Here is a 26,658-nt window from a genome sequence, read left to right on the forward strand (position 1 = left end):
AAAATCATCTCTGGTGGAAGAGAAGAGGTTTGACGCTCCCAGCCTTGAATTTGGGTAACTGGTTGCTGATGATCTCTGCCAGCATCTCGGGGAACTCCACGCTGAGGGATTTATTCACAAAGGTGTAGAAGCAGAAGCTGAGCAGTCCACCGACCATCTGCAGAAACACAGACGCACGCGTTGGGGGAGAACGACAGAAAACACATTCGCTGAAGAAGAAATCTATTTAGAGATCACTGGAAGTGACGAGCTCTACGGATAAAGATACAAACTATTCAAATACAGACATTTACGGTAGCTGATTTTTCTGGGGGGGTAGGAGAAAGTTTTATGCTACTTAAGTTCCTATGAGCCTACTAACGTCATGATAAGCAAAAGAGCCATGAAGAGCCCAAAGAGATCAGAAGAACTTGTGTTGAAAGTCCTCTGATTCTGTCCAGCAGCACCAGGAGGCGTGGCTAAGACCACATAGACCCATAGGGGGCGTATGAGAGCAGTTTTCTCATAAAAGATGAAAGTTTTAAAAATGATTATTGAGATCAATCACAGACAGCTAATCGCTGTTAAGCTGCAGACAGCTGCTGATAAGGCGAGGTTAACGCCGGCGTCTTGCGCTCCGCCTTTGCGCGCTCCTTTCTCTGTACCTCGTGCATCGAGTCAAGCAGCTTGGTGAGCTGATAGAAACGCTGCCAGTTCTGGCTGGAGTTCTCCTCGCGCTTCACGATGGCCTTCCCCAGTTCCTTAATGTACGACATCCGAATGTCATCGAACACCGCCTGGCTCTTCAGGCCGTCCTTCGGAACTGCAGGGAGACAGGGGAAGGGGAAGGTCAACGTCCGGGACAGAACTACAGGACTAAAGGAGGCCTGTGCGAACTGGGAGCCGGGCCTGCGTTTACAGCTTGAATTCTTTTGCTCTACCTTACTTGGTTTCTCCTACAGACGACCACTAAGTGTCCCTGACTGGTGAAGTTTGGCCTGTCTTTATTTCCTGCATTAAAATCTATCGGCAGGCCAATTCTTATTTACGTTGATGAGCTGAGAGTGTGCTGTGGTGTTGTTTTTGTCCTGTGCATGCATGACACTATCTCTCAGTGCACTGCACAGAGTACTGGCCTAAAACACAACACCGCATTGGGCAGGAAGGTGCGGGCAGCTCTGCCGCTGAGAGGTGAGAAAGTCTGACCTGTGCTCAGTAGCAGCAGGACCTTCATGCACAGATACTCCTCGTGGGAGACCTGCAGCCGGACAAACTCGTTGGAGATCTTCAGCATCTGCTTGCACTGGTCGGCCATGTAGGGCAAATTCATCCGGTCCCTGGTGGGTTTACATGGAAAGGGTTTTTATTGCGTCATCCTTCATTCATAGAGCTGCTTGTGGAGACTTCGTAAAAACAGATGAAGGAGCAGCTTGAATGTTCAAGGCCTCACAAGGATCAATTTGTGGATCCACGTGTGAATCATTCTTTCAAGCATGAGATTCAGTAGATGCTTGAAAAGACGTGACACTCATCAGCAGGAAGTTAAAGACTAACCAGTTAACCAGCGCCCGATCTATAAACACAGTACCACCATATTCCAGAAGAGGACGGGGACATACTCGTTTATGACGAGGTCTGGCGCGAAGCACAGCATGCTGCCATTGCACTGCTGGTAAGACCTCCAGCCCAGACCGAAAGACATGAGGAAGAGCCAGGAGCACTGCAGCAGAGTCATCTGATCATCCAGGTGCAGATTCCTGAAACCTGAGGAACATGAAAAGACGCTTTGTGAAACTATGACAACGGTTTAACCAAGCTTCATTCAGATTTAACCTGGTTTAACAAATACGCCTACATGTGGAGTTCACACCAGAGGGCGCAGAGCCAGAATCTGTGGTACGCCACAGTACACTCACTACACCACCGACCTGGGAGCGCCTTGGCCCACTTAACGGCAGAGATGACCTGCCGGCCACCCAGCCTGTTGAGCGTTGTCATGAGGCGGGTGGAGGTGTCTGGCAGGGTGCTGTCGTAGCCAGCGTAGATGGTGTCTGGCTCGATGGCCTTCAGCAGGGACAGCATGGTGGGAACTAGCTGAGGCATGCACTTAGGGACAAGAGAACGGGCCTCGATCGGCGGACGGGTCGTCGGCTCGGGCGGGTTGCTCGGCAGGGACCCCTTCAAGCGGTTCTGCTTTTTGGCTTTGCGCGCTGCACAAGAGAAAACAGGCGTGAGGGAGTTTAAACTAACAAGTGAAACCAACAAGTCTCGAAGAGTGCATTCACCCAAGGGTAGTTATCAAGGGTAGTTATCAAGGGTAGCTATCAAGTACCTTCCAGGTTCATGCCGGCCATCAGACACTTGCGGTAGCGACAAGCCGGGCAGTTCTTCCTCCTGATCTTGTCTATTATGCAATCGTTCCTCCCAGCACACAGGTAATTATGCTGCCCTGAGGGACAAACAAGACTCATTACTGTGGCAAACACCCCAGGGACGAAAAACTAATTAGCTGTAGCACAGTCCTTGAAGTGACCATAAAATTCAAAGTGACTCCGGTATTGGAGTGAACATATCTGACAAAGATCGATGATGATCAAAGCTTATCACAGTACCTTCTACTGCTCTTTTGAAGAACACCTTGCAGCTGCCACAGGTGAGGACGCCATAGTGACAGCCAGAAGCCTCGTCAGAGCACACCAGACAGATTTTAGTTCCACTCTTTCCTTGTGCAGAGGACGTAGCGCTGACCGCTTCCTGTCTGGAAGTAGGACTGTGGAGGTGGAGACGGTACAAAAACATCAGATATGTGGTAGTGCAACATATTTATATACAATATAATATTGTTTGGATGCAATAATACTAATACATGCAAAGATAAAGGAAAAGTGTGTCAGCAAACCTCAACAGAAAAAATATACACGTCTGAAAACTTTGGAAAGATGTGGGACATGTATTCAGCACTTTTATGAGATCACATGTTTTTATTTATAATTAAATGGAGTGGTGTCAAATCATTTATTTGTTCATTTAAAAAAAATGGTGACATTGAGAAGGGTCCTGTCCTAAATACTGGGGTGTTTGTGAAAGAGTACCTCTTAATTTATTTTTTAACCACTCAGTGAGCGAGCAGTAGTTAGAAATGCACGTTTTCAAAACAGCCACAAGAGGACTCCAGACTCTGAAGCATCCTCATCGGAGGACCACACCCCCTGTCAAGGCCAGTGGCCGTGCAAAAGACACTCCCACCATGACAGGATATGGTGGGAGCGCACACAACTGAGCATGTCTGTCCACAGGTCCACAGGTCCACAGGCTGCCGCTGCAAAGGCAGCAACTGTGGTTGCTTACTGCCCTTATACTGCCCTCACTCTTAGTTATACTGCATGCGTGTAGTGAGTCACAGTAGCAGTTCAAGAAATATCCAAGAATTTTAAATATTTGTCTTTATGGAACCAGTGAGGCCGAGTGAAAAATGAATCTGCCCTAAACAAAAAGTCTGCAGTTGGATTCAACACATCGAGGCCCGATTACTACCGGCAGTTACTGGTAGTCAATGACGACCACGTTGAAGCAAAATAGTTTACAGTTTTAATTTATCTTCTGCAAATTTTGACAGGGTTTCCCCAACGGCTTAGAGAGCACGGAAAACAAAAGCTCTTTGTGTCACAGCAGAGTGGGCGGCAGGGCTGAACCGCTGATTCGGTCGCGTATCAAAGACAGAAGGGGTGACTGATGAAGTGTGAATGTAGAAATATTGCTGATAGAGCAATATGCTACACCCGTTTATCAGCTTCAGTACTGTAAGGAGGGAATATTACAATTTGGAATGCAAATCAATTTGTCATTGATCTGGGACCCCACATTTACATTTGATTGCTAACCATAACTTTGCTTGTGAGATTTGGAAGAGTGTGAGTGGGAAGACAATCAGCAAAGGGCCTGTAAAATGCCCCTTTTCTAAGAGTAAAAAAAATGACATGCCTTTGCTAAACTTCTAAAATAAAGAAATTAAAATCTATTTAACCCCATATCTATTTTCTATCAAAACACATATAAATATGAATGCATTATTACTGAAGACTGCATCATTGGACCCTGGTGTAAACATGTTACATTGAAATATAAATAAAGGAAATATTCCACTTATTCTGTCATCGAATTTGTTTTCTCTGCTGTTAAACACAGCGGCCGGTCATGTTGACCCTTCCTTCGCATTAATCCATGCAGCTGCTGGTACATGATTCGTCCTTCTTTGCAGGCTTACATTTCAGCTGATTCTCACCCAGCTGTGTTTTCATGTCTCTCGGGTGTAACCATGACCCGAGATATTTATTATAACCACCTTGTTTAACCTCGATTGATTGATATCAAAATGGCAATGATGATGTTAGTGGGTGTGGAGGGATCTCCCACGTGCATGATGTCGGCAGGGCAGTTTGATTAAAAGGGTTTAGGCTACTGGTTAAAATCCAATTACCGGTAAGTGAAGTTACTACTTTCAAAACCCAATTTTATTTATGGTATTCAACTAAATCATAAAATATGTTCCAAAATTAGTTTTTGCAGATTGTCGTCAGTCAAAACAAACGCTGTGTGGTAATCCGTGGAGACACAGTTTCCGATTTCTGAACCCATCTGCTGAAGTGAGAGCTCACCATTGACAGGAAGTTCTTGCATTCCTTCAGAGTTTACTATCGGGCAGCTCGTAGCCACAGCACAAAGGCTTAGACGCCCCCCCGAGATGGGCCTCGGCTTCAACAAGGACAGCGCTGAAAATGGTGACTGCCTGCGTCTGTAAGGATGCGATCAATCAGCCCAGGATTTAATGAGCCTCTTTGCACACTTATCATAATAACTGTGGCCCAGTGTCCCGCTTAACAATTCCTAATCTTCTTTTAGCTGCGAGTGTCACGAGCAGCTTGGCAGGTTCTCGCTGTCCACACCCTGCCCTCTTTTTCAGTTCAGACAAACAGACCGTAGAACACATGTCAAACTCACGGCCAGGACGAATAACCAAATTGATTCAGTTGAAGAAAAAGCACTTTATCAAATGTTGAAATTTAGCATTTCAGGTCAAAAATATTGCAGGTACTTGACAGTTCGATAAATGTAAAATCTGTTTGAGACGGGACAAAAGATCTGACTTCATTGTTCTTCTCATTTGAAGAAGAGCGCAGAGGAGGAGGAGTAGAAGGAAATGATCCTTACTTAAAATAAGTCACCAAAATAGAAAGTGGAACTGGTCTGCACGTTCTGAATTGTATTGCACGTAAACACCAGAACCACTTCTATGATAGAGTGAAAGGCCTGGGCCTCATAGGTGAGCAGCTATAATTGTACATAAATACTGATTGGCTTAAAAAAACCAGAGAATAAACATAACCCTTCACAGCGTACAAGAAAAACATCCGCAGATCATTTGTGGCTTCATGACTTGAAGCCACAATGATGTGGAGGTGGGAGGCGGATTCCCAACCTTGAAAAGGAACCGAGGGCTCCCCGCTGCTACTGTGTCCATGACCGTAATACTTTTAAACTGGTTGCCACTGAATGCGGGAGGAACATGCTCCAAAAGTCTGACTTTGCTGAATAAAAAATACGGGTACATATGACACAGACAACATGCAGCAGTATGAAAGAGCATCTGATCCCTCCTGATTTCTTCTATTCCTGTGGATATTTCTCATCAACTATGTCAGACTTTCAAACAAAAATTTCAGATAAAACTAACGCCTCCAGGGTAAACACAGAATCCAAGTGAAAAGCTAGTTGTGCAACCTTTTGGAAGCAACAACTGCAAAACAAACACTTCCAATAACTGGACAGCAGTCTCTGACATCACTGTCATGGAATTTCTGGCCCACTTCTCTTTGGAGAGCTGCTTTAGTGCCGCTACACTGAATGCTTTTTTGAGCATGAACTGCCCCTTCCAGGTACCTCCACAGCATTTCTACGGGGTTCAGGTCTGGACCTTGACTACACCACTCTAAAGCTTTAACTTGTTTTCTTTTGAGACACCGATACGTGGACTTACTGTTGTGCTTGGATGCACTGTCGGCACAACCTAGATGTCCTTGGGATTCAATTCAAACACTGATGAATTGACACCTTTAGAATTTCCTGGTACACAGCAAAGCTCCCATTATGGTAAATTATCCCGACCCTGAAGCAGCAAAGCATCCATTTACGACATGACAGTGTCACCTTGGTACCTCATGCAGCCCCAGAGGTAGCATCTCCCTTGAGCCGGTCCCAAGCCCGGATAAATGCAGAAGGTTGCGGCAGGAATGGCATCCGGCGTAAAACCTTGCCAGAATGAAGCATGCGATCGACTAGAAGGTTGATTTGCTGTGGCGACCCCTGACGGGACAAGCCGAAAGCGGAAGAAGAAGTGTCACGTATAGATGCCACGTTCTTTCTGTTGAAACCAGTGGTAATAGGACCCATCTTCACCTTCTAACCAAACCTCTAATGAGCATGAAGTTGTGCTGTGATGGAATTCACATGTGCTTCAGTGCTCTCCCGTGGATGCCATTCTTGCCAAGTGTATAATGAGACCACGAACACTGGGCATTGTCGAGACAGGCCTGCAGTTTGGATCTTTTGAAACTCCAACAATTAGCCTTCGCCAAGCTTTGGCGTGTCAGTTGGAAGTCCTACAAGACTGTTTAAGTGATGATTTAACTCAACAGGGCAGTTATTGATCAGGCCTGGGTGTACCTGAGCCTACCTTCAACCAGTTTGGTCGTGTTTGGGTTTAATTTCTAAAGCATCTGATGCATTTAAGAGGTGCCAGCTGTGGGCAGGCGGGAAGCAAAGTAGGTCAGAGGAGTGAGTAACTCATGGCAGCCTGCCCGCCACAGCAAACCGCGACACACCCACATTCACATGCATGTGCAGACCTACACACAAACGTGACACACAAGATCATAAAGGGAGATTTACGGCAGGTGAGAGTCTGTGTTGACAATGCAGCACTCAGACGCCAATATTTAGCAATCAAGGAAACGGCTTGATTTTGTATTTCCTTTGGGAATAAAATAAATAAAAAACTACAATAGCTTATAAATAGCATAACTACCTGCACCAAGGAGATTATGTTTTTGACAGCATGTGTCTGTCTGTTAGCAGGATTTTGGAAAAACAGCTGGATGGATCAGGATGGTGCGCCAAATGCTTAGTTCTGCCACAGCATGCCATTGGTCAAAATGGTACTTTATTTGCTATGTTGGGCATGACATTGCACAAATTGTAAATGCAAATCTAACAGCCAATAAATAATTAGCTGTTGCAATTTGCCAGCTCCCATTAGCCTGAGCAGACCAACATAATTAGTGTATTATGTTGGTCTCTAATCTGAAGATGTTTTTGGTTGACTTTTTTGGGGTAACGCCACACTACAACCATGGCCTGCTTTTCCACATCATGTCTACACAGGTGTGTGATTCACGGCCGCTATTGCCTTCACAGAGGTGGAACAAAACAGAAACTTATTTTGCCTTTGTTGCATTCATGCAGACCTTTAGGGCAGAATAAATGTGTGATAGTTCTGCTGCAAGTAGGCTGTGTAAACGGTGCAACCGACTGTGGTCGCCGTTATTTCTTCTGCATGACGGGCTGTCTGGTCTATCAGAATCAGAATACTTTATTAATCCCAGAGGGATTGGTGCACCTCACATTACTGCCAAGTAATATTATCTATATCAAAGCAAGGAGAAGCACACCAAGCTGATCATTTCCTACATACATTTTAATCCGAGTCAAAAGATTGTTCCATTGTCCAGTCCCAAGTTCAGGGTTGTTTGCGTGGGTGAATGCAGGTTGGATGTCTGGAATTCCCCTGTCTTATTAACAGCACAACCTTTTACTAGTACTACCTCACAAAGCAGGACTCGTATGTTTATTACCTAACTAGGTTAAACCAGACCTTTAACTCAAAAACACAGCTCGGTGGACGTGTGAATTTCTAAAAATAATAATAATAATATCCAGAGGTGTCAGTTAGGCAGAGCATTCAGCGGGCATCAGAAACACAGACTGCATTTTGGAGCTTACTTTCTTCTTTTGGCCAGGGACTTCATTTAACTGCACTGCTTTGTGATTTTGATTGAAATAAAATGACTTTACAGCGTGAATGGAAGCGTGGGGGTGTTTTTCACAAGCTCACAAACACACACATATACACCATTACTGCTTTGCTTGCTAGATGAAATACACCTACACATCAATGAATTCAAGCGGTGGCCTTTTTTTTTGCATTGCTAAAATCTTTCGTAATGATTAACTCAATTCAAGGACAGTATTTTTTTCAGAAGTCACGGGAAAAAAAATTCATTGTGAGTTTTTCCCCAACAGGAGCTGAAACCCAGGTCGACGTTACTGTCAGTATGATCTTTTGTGCTGTTTTAGTCAATGTTATGTGAAGTTTTACAACAGAAGGCGGACATTGAACGCTGTAATCAATAGGGTGTGCCTGAAAAATGTAACGTATAGTACAGACGTATTTGTTCACAGCTCTCAATGGAGGAGGGATAATGGTGTAGGCTTGTTTTTCAGGGGTAGGACTTGACCCCCTACCACCAATAAAAGGACATCTTAATATGTCACCATATAAATACATTTTTCTCTGCTTCCAACTATGAGGGTCCAGTTTGGGGAAGGCCCTTTTCTGTTCCAGCATGACTGTGGGCCAGTGTTCAAAACAAGATGCATAAAGACACGGTTTGGTGAGTTCCACTTGAAACAACTTGACTACTCTGCCCAAAACTGTGACTTCAGCCCCACTGAACAACAATGGAATGTACTGTAACATGGAATGCAAGTCAGGCCTTCTCACACAACATCACTGGCTGACCTCACGAATGCTCATCCGGATGAAAGACCAAAAAGTCCCAGACTCACTCAAAAATCTTATGGAAAGCCTTTCTTGAAGAGTGAAAGCATTCATAGCCGCAAAATGATCCACTCTATTTTAATGCCTAAGGATTCAGAATGAAACTTTGAAGATTTAAATACACATTTTTGAAAAATATCAAGTATATAAACATTTACTTTAAAAGTGTAATTGGTGTAAAATATTCCATAAATTCTACTTAAATAAATAAAAGTTGGAAAATAGCCCTAGGGTTTTGTGAATGATCTGCACAAATTTTCAAATCTCAAAATGTAGGAATTTTTAAATCTGAGGATTAAATATATATCAATACAAAATTTAGTAGAGATCTATGATTTCTCGGTTCACACGGATTCTCTGAAGAACATCCAAGACCTGAATTTACTGGTCTTTAGGATAGCACTCAAATCAAAGAAGCCACTCAGATGAGAGATAAAATGTCTTCAACCAACCTTAAGAAAGTCCAGTTCATCGTCGTTCTTTTTCTTTCTCACATTGGCTTAAGTCACAAACTTCGATTCAGCAAATGATGACACTTATTTAACATGTTCTGAGGCGACAGCTTTGCTGCAGCAATCAGGAAAAACACTTCTGTTCTTTGAGAAAGAGCTTTTGATGTTTAGTGTTGTTTATATAACTCAAGCTATGCTACAGAGTATTTTCACAAATGAAAACTGCCTAAATGTCTTACCTAGAAAAGCTGATGGAGTTGAGAAAAGAGGGAGACGTTGAGAAAGCAGTCTTGTGCACTGATGAGTTGTCGCCAACAGTCTGGTCTATCAGTCTGTTCCAGGCCCCACTGATGGTTGTGACTGGGAGGTACGTGCTGGAAACCATCTTCTGATCCTTCTGCTGTTGAGTTTCACTGCTGCTGGGGTTGACTCCGAAGTGGTAGCTCTGTCCTCCAGAAGTGCTGACCCCACGGATGGAGATGGGGTTCGATTTTGGGACGTCTGTGGAAGAGGTGCTGCTTATTTGGCAATAGCTCTGCCCTGCAGAAGACTTCTCCTGTTTGATCCCACTTGGGGTGCAAAGCTGCATTAAGCCAGTATCTTTTTCTTTCTTCACCAACACAGACAAAGCGGCTGAAGGGGTTAAGGACGCAATTGTGGGTATGCCGGAACACGACATATCTGGACTTGTTACATTGCTGCCATTCAGAGCAACAGAGACTGCCCCACTGCCATTAACGCTCTCAACCATGGCAGGTTTTACGTCCCTCTGTGAGCCAACATCCCCAAGCAGGGAGTCATCAGCGAGAGAGGACAGAAAGGCATCATCTCCCACATAAAAATCTGAGGGTGAACCAGTGAGCTCAAAGTCTTCAAGCAGGTCCAGAGCGTTGTCACTGAACAATTTCTGTTGCATGTCCACATCTTTATCGATGTGCTCAAATGTATGATCAAAGTAAATGGGGTCCTGGTCACCTTTATCCATGGAGAAATCCTCTGTTTTCATTGGGAAAAAGTTGGGATCAGTTCCCCCAATCAGTGAATCCATGGAGGACTGGGTAATGGCTACTATATTGGCTTCCAACTGTGGCAAATTTTCCCTAAAGTTCTGACATCCAGCTGCAGTAGTGGTCTGAAGTAATTGCTGCTGTAGCTGAAGCTTCTGATCTTTGGTCAAAGCCCTTGAATCTGAACTTTCCAAACACGGGCCTGTGGTGGTATTAACAGAGGTAAGTTCCTCTGGAAGGGGGCTGTTGCTGAGGCCGTTGGGCACCTGTCCCGGCTGCATTAATGGGCTGGATGGAAGCACGACAGACGTGGCGGAGGTGAGCGACATGGCACTGTGAGGAGCCACTATCAACAGACTTCCCTCCTCAGGGCTTTCAGCGCGGACCACTAAATGGCCATCTCTTTGAAATGTTATTTTCTTCACTCCGCCTTTGTCCATCTTGATCTTTTGGGAGGGGAGGGGGGGAACAAAGCGCATCATAACCGTGTTAAAACACAAAAAGAGAATTTCAAACGTAACTATAAATTAATATCAGTAGTTTAAACGGGTTTCAAGCTGTGCGCATACGTAGAGAAAACGTTGGATCGCAACAAGACTGGGGAAAGTTCCCAAGCACGCCCTTGATAGCAAACGAAGCTAAGCGCTAGCTACTCTCCTGTCAGAAAAACACAGAGGCGTTTCAATAGTATAGGCACTGCACTTGCAGTAAACAACATAGCATTGCTACGCCGAGTCGTGCTTTTCACGTGTTCGACGTTAGCCCATTGCTAAGTGTTAGAAGGCTAGGTTGTGACGTAGCAGGCTAAAAGTGTCTCATTTAAATCGAATGGCGTTAGTGGTAACGTTAGCCTGCTAGCCAACAATAATGTTAGCAGCTATACTTCATGCTTACTGTTGAGTTTTCTGCTTTACTGTATTCTCGAGTAGCTTATATAAGTATTTACCAGTCAAGACAAATAAAGCTGATATTTACCCTTGAAATGACCGACTGCTGGCATGTGTCCACGGGTCGTCTGTCAACATTGTTTTGGTTGAAAGTAGCCGTCCACGCAGCACTGACTCGGTGCTCGTTAACGCGGATTCTCTCGTCGCATCATAGCTACGTGGATTGATAAAACAACAAAACACGCCAAGCAGTGAGCGTTTTGTTGTTTTTAAGTCTTCCGCTTCGATTTTTGACGACAAATTCTCACGCGTCGTGCACTGAGCTATGGTGATTCGTAGCTAGCCATTAGGAAAGTAAAGCGCTAACCTCCAGGAAAAACATACAAAATGGAGACCTAAACCAAGCCAACCCACGGGGGCCTCGTCGCAGCCTGCAGCGCCACCTGCTGGCCGTGTCGAGCAAGTGTTATGTTTAACGAGTTCAAAGCATAAACTCGGTTGAAACCGTATGAATGTGACAACATAATGAACATAGCACGATTTATACTCCAAGTGACCAAATTTAACATTGGAAACATAGTCATAACTAAACATCATTCATTTACCAAATAAAATAAGTATAGTAAGTTAGGTCAACATTGCCGCCTGCCTTTCATCTCTACACTGATGCTGCACAAGGACAAGGACAAACAGTCTACAAAACATTACAATCTTATGTGTAATGTAAGCAGCGAAGCCTCACATCACAGGAAATGAGATCTGCTCACTGTAGATTTAAATCCCCACTGTTTGAATCCCACTCAGTCCCCCATGGCTGCTTAGCAACCCCGCTCCAGCACAATATACTCTGAATTAACAGGGTAAAAGCGTGACCACATGCCTCCTCAAAGCCAGGAGTCAAGGGTGTTCTCCAATCATCAACGCCTCCTCCCAGCAGTGCAGGAATAAAGGACTGATTTATTACAACATGGCCTCAAAATACAAAACACAGGAAAGAAGACAGGTACAAACTGCAAGTCTGGTGATAGTGCTGCTATTATGATTCGCTATTTCAGGTTGACGTCCACACATATTCCTTTTTATATATAACGTATAGCTTGATGTTGTTATTCAATTGCTTTTAGATGATGGCATGCACTGTTAACCCTTGCACCTTACTTTTTCCAATTGTGAATTTCCAGTATAGTATCTGGCTTCAATAGATTGAATACACCAGTAGCTCTGTGACAAATTCACCGAACAGGCTTTAAGTAATAATAATTAAAATCCCTTGTCCCCCCGGCTAAAATAGAGGGGTATTCAGACCGAGTCCCTCCTTTCTCTATTTGGAATTAGATGCAAAACTTCAAAGAAACATGCACTTTATGGGGGGGGGGATGTGATGCCAAAGTGGACATAAACATTATGTTCCTCCTGAATCCGAATGCACACGTCAGGTCGTAATCAACACTTTGTTGTATTTGTAAAGTATACCATGCATGTTTTAAATGAAGTACCGCATTAAGGGATGAGAGCTGTCTGAGGTGATGAACTGAGAATCGACGGACAAATTGACGAGGAAGGAAAGGATCGATTCTCATGTTTGGGGTGGAAAAATGTTTTTCATAATGTTGCTTGGAGTTTCAGTCCAGTGGAGAAGAGCGTGCACGTCAACTCAAATCTTAGTTGATCAAGTTAAATGTTGAGCCTCTCTGGGCAGCCACACACAAACACATATGGTAGTTCAGTATATACTGTACATGTATACCAGCTCTTTCCACGCACAGCTGTCTGTCACGAGCCGCTGAGCAAAAAGCAGCGTGAGGCAGAACCCTCACCCGCCTCTCGTGATAAGCGCGTCAGCTAAAAGCATTAAATGTAAATGGGAAAGCCTTCTGTGAGGATTCAGGAGTAGGGATTAAAATCCTCCAGGCTGGATACTGGAACACTTTCGACCCGAAACCTCTCTGCCAGGCCCAGATGTAAGTCGCCTGTGGATAAATCCAAATCGCACGAAATACGGCGCATGATGAACCGACATTAATTCCTCTTTATGTCGATCGTCTGCTAAAGTCATTTTTGCTTTAAGATGATGTAAGTCATTTCTTCATGGGACGGCTCTCTCTCTCTCCCTCTCTCTCTCCCTCTCTCTCTCTCCCTCTCTCTCTCTCTCCCTCTCTCTCCCTCTCACACGCACACACAACATTATCTTAAACCTCCTGCTGGAACGAGCATTTTCGCACTCAGCTGTTTTGGAGAGATGGATGCGCACAGAAGACTCGCCACCCTCCTCCTCCTCTCTGCGAGCTATCTCAAGGGGGTTTTTCAACACCGTCCCTGTTGTCAGAAGTAAGGTGGGGGGGCAGAAAGATGGTATATTCGCGCCCATTTTTCAATTAATCATGGACTGATGGGACTCAACTCGAAGTTCGACGCACAGTTGCAATAATTTCTATAGAAAACTTGCGCAGAAATAGTTTTTTTGTCCCCTTTTATTTTTGTTGTTGTTTTCTACTATTGTGGGACATTTCAGAATGAAGTGCGGATTCTATTTCTTTGAAGTCGCAGCAGTGACCTTTCACAGTGGGATGTCTGTAACGCGATGCTCGAGCAGCTGGTTATGATAATCGATTCTGGATGCACCGTGGTGCAGGCGCGCATTTACGCATGGGGGGGGGGGTTAAAGGATCTACTGTAGACACACCTTAGCATTGCTTGGTGCTGATGCGGTGGATGGAGTTAGACGACTAAGTGAATCAGCATCACGCAGATCCACTCCACACGCTGAACTTCTGGGACGCCGCGCTCCAAGACGAGACTCGCATGGGAGATTTAACAAAAAATAAAAAATGGCACTGAGCGAGAATGGCAAGACGCAACCTACAAAAGAGCAAGGCGCGCTGCAAAACCCTCCATCGGATGTGATTGAGCTGAACGTGGGCGGGCAGGTGTATTACACGCGTCACGCCACCTTGGCGAGCGTTCCAAATTCCTTACTTGGAAGACTATTCTCCAGCAAGAAAGAATCTTCAAACGATTTGTCCCGGGACCTCAGAGGACGGTTCTTCATCGACAGGGATGGCTTCTTGTTTCGGTATATTTTGGATTACCTCAGAGACAAGCAAGTTGTCCTCCCCGACCACTTCCCCGAGAGAGCGAGGTTGAAGAGAGAAGCGGAATATTTCCAGTTGCCGGATTTGGCCAAACTTTTGTCGTCCGACGATCCGAAACTATTTCCAGACGACTTCTTCACCTGCAACGACTTCGACGACGCGTCGCAGGGCAGCGATCAGAGGTCTTACCCCCGACGCGCCGCGGACAGGAGGTACGGCTACGTCACGGTGGCTCTCAAAGGCGTTTGCGCCGCGGGAGGGAAAGAAAGCCAATCCGATCCCAAGCCAAAGAAGTTACCGAGGATCTTCATCAGTAGTCGGATTGGCTTGGCGAAAGAGGTGTTTGGAGACGCGCTGCACGAGAACCGGGATTCGGACCGACCACCGGACCGTTACACCTGCAGGTTCCACCTCAAGATTCGACACCTGGAAAGGGCGTTCGACATGCTGTCAGAGAGCGGCTTCCACATTGTGGCCTGCCATTCATCCCTGGCTGCGGACTCCGTCATTCATTACGCGGATGACCGAGTCTGGTCCAATTGTGCTCAGTACATCTTCTACCGTGAGTGGACATTTATTTCATTTTCTCACCGCTTATTCCGCTATCGGGTCACGGGCCAAGCTGGAGCCAATCCCAGCAGTCAATGGGCGAGAGGCAGGGGACACCCTGGACAAGCCGCCAGTTCATCGCAGGGCAACACAGAGACAGACAACCAGCCACACACACACTCACACCTACGGACAATTTAGGGTCACCAATCAGCCTAGGCTGCATGTTTTTGGAGGTGGGAGGAAGCCGGAGAACCCGGAGGGAACCCACGCAGGCACGGGGAGAACATGCAAACTCCACACAGAATGGCCACAAGCCGGAGACAAACCTGCGACCATCTCGCTGTGAGGCAACAGTGCTTACCACTGCGCCACCGAGCCGCCTTGGACATTTATTTCCATCTTTAAACACCCCATTTCTGGCCTGAGGTGAAAGTGAAGTTACACACTGTAACACCAAAATGTAGGCGAAAAATAATGAAAGAGCCACCCCCCACCCCATAATAACCCAATCCAGACATCATCATATTATATGGGGGGGGGGTCCTCAATAAAAGTAGTGCAAAGTATATCACAAACCATAAGAAACCTCATCTTATTTTATTAGAATATGCTAGACTTTGATGTAATCTTAACATTTATTTATATTTTTTTAGTGTTTTTCACCACTAGGAGTCATAATCTAATTGTCCCCCGTCCTTGAGTCTTTATTTATACCTTACAGTGGCTGTCGAATTGCTCACAACCGTCAGGGGAGTTGAGTCACACAAGGCTGTTTCCTTTGAAGCACACATGCATGCATCGCCAGTAAACACACGTTTGTGCTCAGATTTCATGGGTTATAAATGATGCACCAGTTTACAGCCCAGTTTCACATGAATGCCGCCCCCCTGCCATGGGGTTAACAATGCTGTTGCAAAAGTGGTTCGTTCCACGCTTCATTATTGTGAACGAACCCAGGTCAAGGTTGGAGGTGGAGTTGGAGGGGGGGGGGGGGGGGGAGTGATGAGGAAGATGGGACATATGGTTTGCTAATGATTTAACAGTCTCTGGCTGCACCCACAGGCAGGTAGGATTTTTACCTGAGTCATTCAAATTCCTGGAGCCTGGCTTTTGGATGGAGCTTCATGAGACCTGTCCATGGGGAGAGAGAACTGAGGCAGAAAGAAGGAGGGCACGAGATGCAAAAATAGATTTAAGTAAGCGTCAGACATGGAAGTTCATTGGATCCGAAAGACAAGAAGGAAAACTTTGTGTTTTTTTTTTGTGGAAGAAGAATAAACTTTCACAATAGAAGAGGAAGGTGAAGGGAGGCAAGCACGGGACAAGCAGCAGGAGACTGAGACCTACAGTCAGGATGATGGATAGACAGGCGGTAGAACCACAGCATCCTGCATCCACTCTTAAAAGTAAGTGTAACCTGATTTTGAATGTGGGACACAGGCTGGCCTAGGGCGGGTAGTCCTAAACGAAGGATGCATGTGGACAAGTGCACCTTTGGGGTGGGCATGAAACAGCTGTGCTTTTGTTGTTTTCAGCAGACTGCTCTTCCCCCCCTTCCCACTCGATCACAGGCTCACGGAGTGAAACAGGCAAAGTTTGATCAGAGTGTAAAGAGAGCAGTCCGGCGCAGTAAACAAATGGAGAAACGCTTCCGGCCTGTCGCTTACTTTTAGTGTCATCCATGTTGGCCTTTTTTTTTTTTATTATCTAAATGCGTCAGTTGTTTTCTACCGGCCTCACCGACTCACACTATTAGTTTGGACTCCATAGTTTCCAAATACACGGTAGATATTTCCAATTCTAATGCATATCATCTGGATTAGCAGCTGAGGAACTTCACTCATAAAAATAATAATGCTATAAATGCTCGTCCTCCTCTCTTCCCAGTAGGAAGTGTGCCATTTGTGCTTCATTCTCTGACTAAAGCAAGTCTTTCTTTCAGGAAAAAGGGCACTCTCTCCCCAGGAGGCTTCACCGATTCAGCATTCATCATAAACAAGAGTTTTATTTGCATCTGATGTAATTTGCTGCTGAACAGGGGTCACGTTTTCACCCTTTAGATAACCAACTGAGCAAGAGAGAAATACATCAGAAGTGATAACCAGTACACACAGGGAGCTGAAACTGGTGGCACTGCATCTACAGGCAGATTTCATATGGAAGCCCCAAAAGCATCAAAATGTCCACTCAAAAAGTAGATAGTAAGACAAATATTTGCTAAAATGAAAAACAAAGAAGCCAATATAATAAATAAAACTGAGAGTTACAAGTTGATAATTCAATTTGAGATTTAATGGCTAAAATAATGCGATAAAAATAATAATTCTGACAGTGCAAATATTTTACTTGTCATTTCTTATCATTTTTTAATCAGCCTTTATCATTTTCATGGCAGAAAAGGCATTCCAGATATATATATGTATATAAAAAACAGGTTTCTCAGTGTATTAAAAAATATATTTTTTTGATGAGCAGTAGCAGTAGTTCAAATTTGGAAAGATAAATGCTCACCGATTTAAAGGCCCCTTTAAAATGGACATCTTGAAAAGGTTCTTTACAGTTACAACATTTTGTCTGTCATTTTGCACAAAGAAACAGCCTCTGTAGAGAGAGGGGTGCTACTTCATCAGCTCAGGGATGAAAACACGGCTTTTTGGATCCAGATAGGTTGGTGTTATTGTGTCTTTGAAAATGCACGAAGACAGAAAATAGCACAACTGGAGAACTGAAATAAAACAGATTTATTTCCAGTTCATCAAAACACTTTCAAACATGAAGGCTCTCAAGTGTTTGGGGGGGATTGGACGAGGCGGGTGTGCCAAACAAACCTAAAATCAATATAACAACAAAAGAGGGCCTGACTAACACCTTCATCTGAAAAAAAAAAAAAAAAAAGTCCCTACAATGCTTTTTGAAATGAAACGTTTCCTGAACTAATACAGAGGTGCCCCAAACTGAAAGTGTTTCCAGGCAACCATGAACTATTTTGAGTTTACTGCTATGGCTGCTTCAGCTGTGTTGTCCTCAGCCTCACACAAACCTTCCTCCAAGAAGTTTCAACAAGAGGTTCAGCAGGGATGATGAAAGAAATCAGCGACCTCCTCGGGCGTGCGATTTGCAGGGGTCCTCTGACTGATGATTGGCCCCGTTGACTTTGCTCAGCAGCCTCACTCAGCTGCGCAGGTGTCGACCAATCATTGCCGGCACCTGGAGAGAAAACAGGATCGAGAAAGAGGCAGAAAAACAAACATCAAACCCCTGTGATCAATAAGTCATAAAAAAAAGATAACCAATCAGGCGGATTTAGAGTTGAAAAACGTAATAAAAGTTGTGTTTCCGCCCGCCCAGGGCCTTTATGAATGAAGTACGACATTTCTCCTTTCTCCAATGGCAGAGCAAACCACCATTGGCCGGCTGGGAGCATCACAAACATCGAGCAGGGCTGTGCCACAGTGGCATCTAAAGAGGGGAGACATGTTGATTGAAGATGAAGAGTGATTACACTTGCCAGTCGTGCTTTTAATATAACTGTGCAATCTTAATTTGGGCTTCAAACGAAATGATGTGTGGCCACAATATCGCCTCACCAGTAAAAATAATCAATGGCTTTGGTGTCGCTGGGCTCCCAGAGATCCTACCTGGAGTCTGGGTGGACTGATATTACTTACGGGAGATGGATGGTGTTCCTGTGAACGATCCTTAAGGTGTTCGTGTGCAGGAGGATGGTGGCTCAGATATGTGCACTAGGTCAAGGAGACAATGTGGTTCGCCTTGTGAATATATGTGGCTTTACTGAAACCTGCAGCTACATAAGGAAAAATCACGCCATGAAATCAATCAATCAATCAATCAATTGATCCCTTTTGCAGGACCCCGTTGGTAGTTGGTCAAATCGCATAATTCTAAATCTTGACTTTTTAAATCCTCATTCTTATGCAACCGTTTCATCCCTCAAATGTAACTTCACAGCAGTGACCCGTATTGGATGAGCTTGTTTCGCGGTGCCTCTGTGTTGCAGCATGCTCTGACAGCTGACTCTACATACACACAATTTTGGAAAGCCCAAGCATGCTTGAGGAATCTATTCTGCACATGCATGCCAACAATGGTCCCAACGATGGCTCGTGATGGAGAACTTTAAATAGGATCTGTTGTCTCGTACCTCCTTGGAACGTCGCCTGTACCTGACAAGGGGAGGAGGCAGAACTGACCCTCTTCTTTCCTCTTGAGGCATCCTTCATGACAGGAGCTTGGTGAATACTCAGGACACCTCACTTTCTGTCTGCCTCATCCTGCCTCATCAGTGCTTGGTGGGTGTGGCTGTGGGTCAGGGGACGGGCCTGCAGGGACCGGCTGATACAGACATCTCAAACTGTCTGTGTCGCTGTCAGGGAGATACTCAGCGGGGCAGTCAACCTCTGACTCTAAGAGGGTAGAGCACCCGCTTGTCATCAACAATCAGCAAGCGAGGCCGTCACTTCCCCTCATGGAAGGCAGATTATATGAGCCGGGGCAGTAATGGGTCTGTGTGAGCAGCAAAGCATGCTGGGACTCCAGGGGTCACCCACGATTGCTGCTCTGTCTTAATAAGGCTTGCATAGTAGGCTGGTGAGATGGACAAATTCAATTGTGTGCAGATATTTCAGACTTTATTAGAGCAGGGCTGTTGCCATCAGTGAGGCCTTGCACAGACTGCTGAAGTGATACTTTTGGAGCAAATGGGACAATCTCAGTGAAACGGATTTCCCCTCACCCTGTCAGGACGGTCACTGCCTTTGCAAGACAAGCCCTTTTTTCGGGCTGCAAGGACACGCTGGCCTAATTTGCGAGCTAACAAGCATGTAAACCACACTCTTCCTAAGGCAGTGGCAGGATAAAATAAATGTGTGTAACTGGATCTGGAAGCAGGAGATTGGAAGAATGTGTCTAAAATCCGAGCGCGTCCACTCGGATGAGCTTGACGCCCTTGTTTGCATGCATGGATTTGCATATTCCACGTGTCAGAAAGCATTACCCCGAATACATACAGCTGTTTCCAGTAAACTAATCGGGGGGCCGATGCTTGATTTTTCTTTCTATTTGTTTGTTTTGTGAGTCTCGGCCAGGCTGTCCTACGGTAAGAGCTGAGCGGCGACGGAAGCATTTGAAGATGATTCACACCACTGAGCCCTGCAGGATTTTGTTGTGTTTGGGTAAAGAAAGCAAGCTTGTTTACGTCAAACATCCTGTCAGGTGTTTTTAGCCCCCCCCCCCCCCATCCCAATTTCTTGGATGTGAAATTAGGTTTTGTGTTAAAAATGCATTTACATTTATTTAGATTGAGGAGACATTTCACATCACTGTTGGGGTTCACATTTGAAAGCAGGCAGCTTTGGGTCACTTGAAGCAAAATAGGAAATAAATGGTGCAATTGGCTCCTGGTTATGCACAATAACAACATCCTCTTTTATTTATTCCTCTCATCTTTCATCATACGTAAGCATGACTAAGCTGCTCTGTCATAAAAAAAAAAAAGAATCAGACATTCTACATGAGTCAATTTAGGGCACAGGGACAAACTCACTCATATCTCCCAAGAAACCTGCTGATATTTTAATCATGCTCTGCCTTCAGACCCCACCATGTCCCACATTTCCACCATTTAAAACCTTATATTGGGTAAAATGCCATTTTAATCTAATATCCAGTCATTGGAATTCCCAGAAATCTTCACTGCTTAAATTTGGAGAACAGTCTTAAGATGGTAATGTGAGATTCCCGGTGAGAATCTCTCTGAGAAATCCACATCCTCAGTCTGATCCCAGGGCCAGACCCAGTCGTTTAATGTGCTTGCAACATGATCTCTGAGATCAATGACTTCTCTGAAAAGATACCAGAGGTTATTATACACACTTGTTTAAATGTACCAGAGAGTCACTACGTTTCCTGGCAAGGCTTTTAGCCCTTTCCTGTCTCGACTCTGAAGAGTCCATTAAAGTTTGACACTACGCCCCTTCAACCGAACACAGTCTCTGCTTGTGTTCTCTTACATACTTATTTTTTCATTACTTTTTGCAAAGTCACCTCTATGTCCATGCACCATTTCATGTATAAAACAATAAGTATGTCTTGGCCCTTCTCAGCTTGTCCGTGCCTTTAATACAATTCATCCTCCTGCTTATATAGCCTGAACATTTTATGATGCTATTATTGGGTTTTTGGCAAGTTTCCTAAACAGTTGCCCCTCTAGACCACAGCATCCATCCATTTAGAAACCAATGCTCAGCCTCCCGCCTCTTGAATCGCCTGCATCCATTTGCCTGGTGGTGCTCATCTGCTGGTTTCAGCTTGATTCATTTTCTGTGGGGGGAAATTGGTGCTCTGATTGGCCTCTTTACTCATGGATTAGCCATTAAAAAGCTGTTAGTGACTCTCTCACTATCGGCTCAATGCAATCATTGCACCAGAGATAAGGTCATTATTACAGTGTTTGCAGATAGGATAAAATCCACCCCCCCCCTTGAACTCTGTTCAGCATTTGGTGCATGCATTGGAAGGGGGGTAATGGACAAATGATTGCTCCCTCTGAGTTATCATTAGTATTGAATCTGTATCACTGCATTAGGAAAAAAACATTAAGAAGGTTTGAGCATTTGTGCATGAATGTACATTAGATTATCTTCCAGGGAGTGCAGACATTTTCAGCAGGCTTCTATCTGTCTGGTAATCTAAATAATCAAAAACAAAATGTTCACGAATATTTATCAGAATTGAAAGAAAGCTAATGTGTTCTGTGTTGACTTGAACACCATCACAAGCCAGCAAACATCTCAGTATAACATTTCTGCTTCGTAATTAAAAGTGTAGGCGGAAGTGGAAAATTACAGAGACGGTAAAAATCTTCTGCTTACGGTTCACTTCATGGCAGGAGGTCAGATGTCTGTGGAATAATGCACCACCTTCTTTATATGATACAAACTCGGAGACAAGCGTGGCTTTTGGAAATGGAAAAGGACACGCAGGGAGCCATATTGAAGAGCACGGAGCTGTGGGGTTCTCATTATCACAGGAAACAATATGCAAAGCCCACCAGCTTTATGAGATTCAGTAATTAAATGTCAAAGTCCAAACTTGTATGTTCTTAAATCTGCACCCTCCTCAACATCCACAAACAAGCCCCCACCTGTTCTTATTTAGAATTCATTTTGATACGTGTTCGCCATTGCAACTGTGGTGAATACAAGTGTGAAAACACAGCGTAACAGTTTCCTTCAATCACAGCTTGAATCTGCCAGCTAGCAGAGCCTTGTTGCTAAAGGAAAACTAGCCCATGTGGTCAAAGCAACTGATAAATGTGTATCTTTGTTCTTCTCCCTGCAGGCGGGCCCTCGAGGTGGTCGTCCTCTCACTGCGATTGCTGCTGCAAGAGCCACAAAAGCGAGCGTGAGGGAGAAAGCTGCACTTCCTTCAACGAGCTCTCCACTTCCTGCTCTGAGACCCAGTCAGAGGCCAGTTCTCCTCAAGGAACTGTGATCTGCGGTCCTGTGAGCCGGCGGCCCAACGCTCAGACCCTGGACCGCCCCATGCCGAAAGGCCCGGTTCACACGCTGCAGCAAGCAGAAATGCGTCGCAAGACTGACATGCTCCGCGTGAGAACCTTTGGGGCCCGCGAGCGAGAGGCTGCAAAGAGAAAAGCAAACAAGGATAAGATGACCCCAGAGCAGGAACTGGAGAAATGCATCCAGGACTTCCAACGGATTAGGATTCCCGAGCACTTTCCGGAAAGGAAGTATATGTGGCAGTCGGAGCTCCTGAGGAAGCACCGTCTCTAACTACGAGTGTGAAAAAGAAGGAAAGGGAGAGATGTAATGTCATGCCAGTGTTATTGAAGATTGTCAGACTTGCACCCTCTGAGACATGCATGAAAAAAAAAAGCCAGAGTGACTAGCTAAGCACACGAGATGCAAGGCAGTAAAGAATGCTTGGTTTGTAAATGGTGCACACCTTTGTGTATATAAGTGTATAACAGGCTTTCCTGCTGAGGCTCACTCGCCTCGGTCTCGGGAACCAGTCATTCTAAAGGCTACTGCGTCACTAGTTGAAGCAACAAAGCAACCTCAGGGGCAACATCATGTCAACCCATAGATCGATCGCATACTGTGTGCATACTGTGCATACTGTGTACATGGATGTATACCCAGACAGTGCTGACAGCCGACAGCAATGAAATATCACGGAACTTCACCGATAGCACATGTACGGCATTTCAAGTAGTCTTTGATAGCAGCACTGCATGTCATGCCACCCTAAGCATAATTATGCAACGTCAGACAAACTTTCAACTCACTATTTCGATGGATAAAATCGGTGCGTTATGACTGAGGGTACTTGAAATGAGGACAGCACTGCCTATAGACCCGTTTTTCATTGTAAAACATTTGCCCAATGTCGTCATTATGTGCTGATAGAAAATGTTGTGTAGGTAGAGTATATAATGTTGACCGATATTTAACTAATTCTTGATTGTACGTGTGCAATAACATCTAATAAATGGGTTCTAATTGTATTTGCCGATAGTGGACCTCTTTGTTTTCAGAACCTTCTTCTCCACATGGCCGAGGACTTCTGGTGTATCTTAAAGAAGACATCAGCTGACAGCCTTATAAGGAAAGAGTGTTGTTAATCAAATCAGGGTGATTTGGGGGTCGGGAGGGGGGCTCGGACACAGCTGAAAATATGAAAAAGGAAATGTCAAACTTCAACTCAAACAAAGTGTTCTGAACACATGTTTGGAATTTTATATTTTGCTGAATCATTTCTTTCCAACCTCGTGGAAAGACAGTGTCTGGATTAGACTTGACTATATAATAATCGTATCCAATAGTAATTTACTACTATATGTGACATGATTATATTCTTAATATGCAACATTATACTGCATATGTTATGGTATTTTAGAAAGGCAAATCTATGATTGATTTCAGCCTTCTTGTACTTCAGTGATGAGAACACGATCATGTGGAAATTAGTTGTGGAAGTTGTGGCCTATCTTGTCTTATGAACATTCTGCTGTTGTGCTAGACACAGAAGGTCAATTCCACGAGCACCAGCGAGAACATGCACGCTCGAGCTGAGCAATATTCAGTTTTAGATTGGTCTCCAGGGACATGTAGTCCCGACGCTGAGCTGTATTTAAAACAACGTGACCATGAACTCCTCTTCCTCCGAGATGAGCTGCGTAATCTTGCAGCGGGCGATTGAACGCTTGTCCACGTGGAAGAAAACATGCAGAAGTCGATGCCTGGGTAGCTATAGGTCATTTTCACGGACAGCATTTTCTCCGTGTCACAGTAGGAAAGCCATTTGGTGTAAATAATAAGTGAATGAGGGTTAAAAGGTACGTATCCCCTGCTCTCAGTCACAAGGACTCTTTAGGAGTCGGGAACAGAGCCGCCGTTCATCATCGTACTGGTAACACCTTGCTTATTCTTTCCAAATGTCAGCTTGGCCTATCGTAGCTAATGAAATCAACATATCAGGCAACTTGCTGGTTAATGAAACAACTGCTGTGTGCGCGCTGATGACTGAAGGGCCAATTATTTGCATGTTATTAAATCAGACTGCGAAAAATGAGGAGCAAAGTGCTTGGAAGGGGAAGCAATGGAGAACGGAGGCAAAAGCATCAGATGATGAGAAGGTTAATGAAACTAGCCAAGAGGTGAAGGTGATCCTACCTGGTTAACCAGACAAATACAACAAATTTACTTTCAGCAATAACAATGCCTTGCCTTAAATTGTCAGCATATTTTCACCAACCAATCAGACATCTTCATTTCAGATCTGTGGATCATTTTCTCAAGAACATCTCAAGGAAAAGGGGAAGCGAACCTTAGCTGTGCATCACAAGCACCGTAGAGAGTACTAATTTTAGCAAACAGATTTCTGCAGTGTAGCCACAATGCATCTATAAGGAGCAAAGCTTTGGGACTGTAGCACTGCAACCCCAAAAACAGTCTCTGTGATCCTATAGCTGAAGAAGTTTCTGCCTTGTGACAGTGAGTAATACGTGAATTCAAAGGACAACAAGTAAGAGTCATGTTATTTAGGTTATTTAAGTATTTAATTATATAGTTAAGCAGAGATGTAGGTTAGCACAAGCATGGAAAATACAAATAAAATCAGAATGTTTTATTTGTATTTGCATTTAAATTTTATTACATCAGCACAGAGCAGAAGCTTTGAAGGGAACTGTAAGATGAGGAATTTGTGGCCATTCTTCCTCCTCTCAGGACCCTGACATCTTCCTCTACGTTCAATAGGAACACAGTATTAAATCCCTCCATCTCTCTACTTTGAAAACCACGTCCATTTTAGATGCCATTTCTACTTGCACTTAACTTCATCAAGATTTAGTGACTAAATCAAGTCAATCTGTTTTTGCATATCAAATATATGCAAATAGTACCCGGCCAGGTCCAGCCGACCTTGCTGACATAGCGCACGGATTCACCTGAATGCAGTCGTTGCCACTCTGCTTTCCTTACAGATCAATAGCTTTCCTTGAAGATCAATCCTTGTCCTGGCCCTATACTGTCTTCATAGATGGTCGATAACCGACATCCTTTTCCTGAATGCAGAGCAACCTTAAACCTTCAATCAAAAAACATCACTGCACACAGCTCGACACTCTCATTTATCCGGAGGGGTTGCCTGCAGGCCTAGTAGTTCCCACGACAGCATTAGAAAGGTCTGACAGCGTAATTACAGACCTCATAATTACCCTAGCTTATCAGATAATAGAGGCATGTACAACCAGGCAAACAGAATTTAATGTTTCATAAAATGTTTTATATATATGTGGTTTGGGAGTGACTGAAAACCACAATGGTATTGATCTAAGGTTATTGCTGGATTGGGGGGTGGCAGGTACAGGATAATTTCTCCCAAGCTTAACATCTGGAATAGAAAGATGAAATGTGAGAGGTGTAGTTGCCTGCAAAGACTAAATATCAAAAGAACCAACATATCTATCAACTTACATCAAAGAACCAACCAAGACTGAAGATTTCTACCCTCTGTCTCGCACCTTTAGTGTTTGTTCAACATAATGGCAAAAATAGAAATATTCCCCAGACGATGTCTCTTTTTTCATTAGTAACAGAGATAATGATCATGTGTAAAAGCTAGCAGAAGTTCTTAGAGGGGACATATTACACTTTTCCCATGTTTCCACACTCATATTTTCCTCTATTTTTTCTTGACCTTCAAAATTAATTGCCTTTTTGTTTTGGTTCCTGTTTGTCTCCAAGTACACACTTACTCACACGTGCATATATGTAATACAACGGCAGGTTTCAGTCTATAGAGCCGTCCTATGAGGCATTACGTCCACAGTGAGTGTACTTTTGCACTCTTCCGGCGCCCTTCCTCCTCCTTCAGCTCACTGCACTGGCGCCAACACCGAAGTACAGAGATGACCGAGGTCTTTCTTTGTATAGTGTGTTCAATCGCTGCAGCGCCACAAGTTCTTTGATATTCATACAATCCCCTGTGGGATCCATTCTGCCTAATGCACTGCACAAAATCGTAGTTCTGAGTCTATCCCCTAATTGGACAAAATGTCTCATGTCCTGAGCGATGACTGGAATAGGGTGGGACACAGAATGCACCAGAATTGTACAACCTCCTCCCTGCGGGACCAGGCGCCCACGGCAGCTGACAGTGGGAAGAAACATTAGGGTGCAAGAGAGGGAGGCCACTCCATCGCCTGCTATGAGGTCAGTGAAGTAAACTTGAAGCTCCAGAGCATTTGGACAG

The 26,658-nt window shown here is 44.5% G+C and overlaps 2 protein-coding genes across 2 annotated transcripts; one reads left to right on the top strand and one right to left on the bottom strand.

Annotated features, from left to right (window-relative positions):
• Positions 1 to 4: 4 nt before the first annotated feature.
• nr3c1 (nuclear receptor subfamily 3, group C, member 1 (glucocorticoid receptor)) lies at positions 5 to 10,759 on the bottom strand. Its single transcript, XM_068740181.1, has 9 exons — positions 10,012 to 10,759; positions 9,564 to 9,957; positions 2,592 to 2,749; positions 2,312 to 2,428; positions 1,908 to 2,189; positions 1,599 to 1,743; positions 1,186 to 1,316; positions 645 to 802; positions 5 to 157 (listed from the first exon to the last, which is right to left on the bottom strand). Exons 1-9 carry the CDS (start codon positions 10,658 to 10,660, stop codon positions 5 to 7), a joined length of 2,187 nt encoding a protein of 728 aa, XP_068596282.1. The 5' UTR covers positions 10,661 to 10,759.
• Positions 10,760 to 14,046: 3,287 nt separating this feature from the next.
• Positions 14,047 to 22,673, top strand: LOC137894869 (BTB/POZ domain-containing protein KCTD16-like). Its single transcript, XM_068740345.1, has 2 exons — positions 14,047 to 14,872; positions 22,222 to 22,673. Exons 1-2 carry the CDS (start codon positions 14,047 to 14,049, stop codon positions 22,671 to 22,673), a joined length of 1,278 nt encoding a protein of 425 aa, XP_068596446.1.
• The last annotated feature ends 3,985 nt before the right edge of the window (positions 22,674 to 26,658 follow it).

The sequence above is a fragment of the Brachionichthys hirsutus genome, chromosome 6 (genome assembly GCF_040956055.1).
Source record: "Brachionichthys hirsutus isolate HB-005 chromosome 6, CSIRO-AGI_Bhir_v1, whole genome shotgun sequence".
Taxonomy (NCBI): Eukaryota; Metazoa; Chordata; class Actinopteri; order Lophiiformes; family Brachionichthyidae; genus Brachionichthys; species Brachionichthys hirsutus.

Excerpts from the sequence above, each read along its gene's own strand:
- nr3c1 (XM_068740181.1), bottom strand. The coding sequence starts at position 10,660 with ATGTCGCTCACCTCCGCCACGTCTGTCGTGCTTCCATCCAGCCCATTA. Across the intron at positions 9,958-10,011 it reads GAATGGCAGCAATGTAACAA|CCGCTTTGTCTGTGTTGGTG; the intron begins GTCCAGATATGT and ends TAACCCCTTCAG. Across the intron at positions 2,750-9,563 it reads AACTCCATCAGCTTTTCTAG|TCCTACTTCCAGACAGGAAG; the intron begins GTAAGACATTTA and ends CCACCTCCACAG.
- LOC137894869 (XM_068740345.1), top strand. The coding sequence starts at position 14,047 with ATGGCACTGAGCGAGAATGGCAAGACGCAACCTACAAAAGAGCAAGGC. Across the intron at positions 14,873-22,221 it reads TGCTCAGTACATCTTCTACC|GCGGGCCCTCGAGGTGGTCG; the intron begins GTGAGTGGACAT and ends TTCTCCCTGCAG.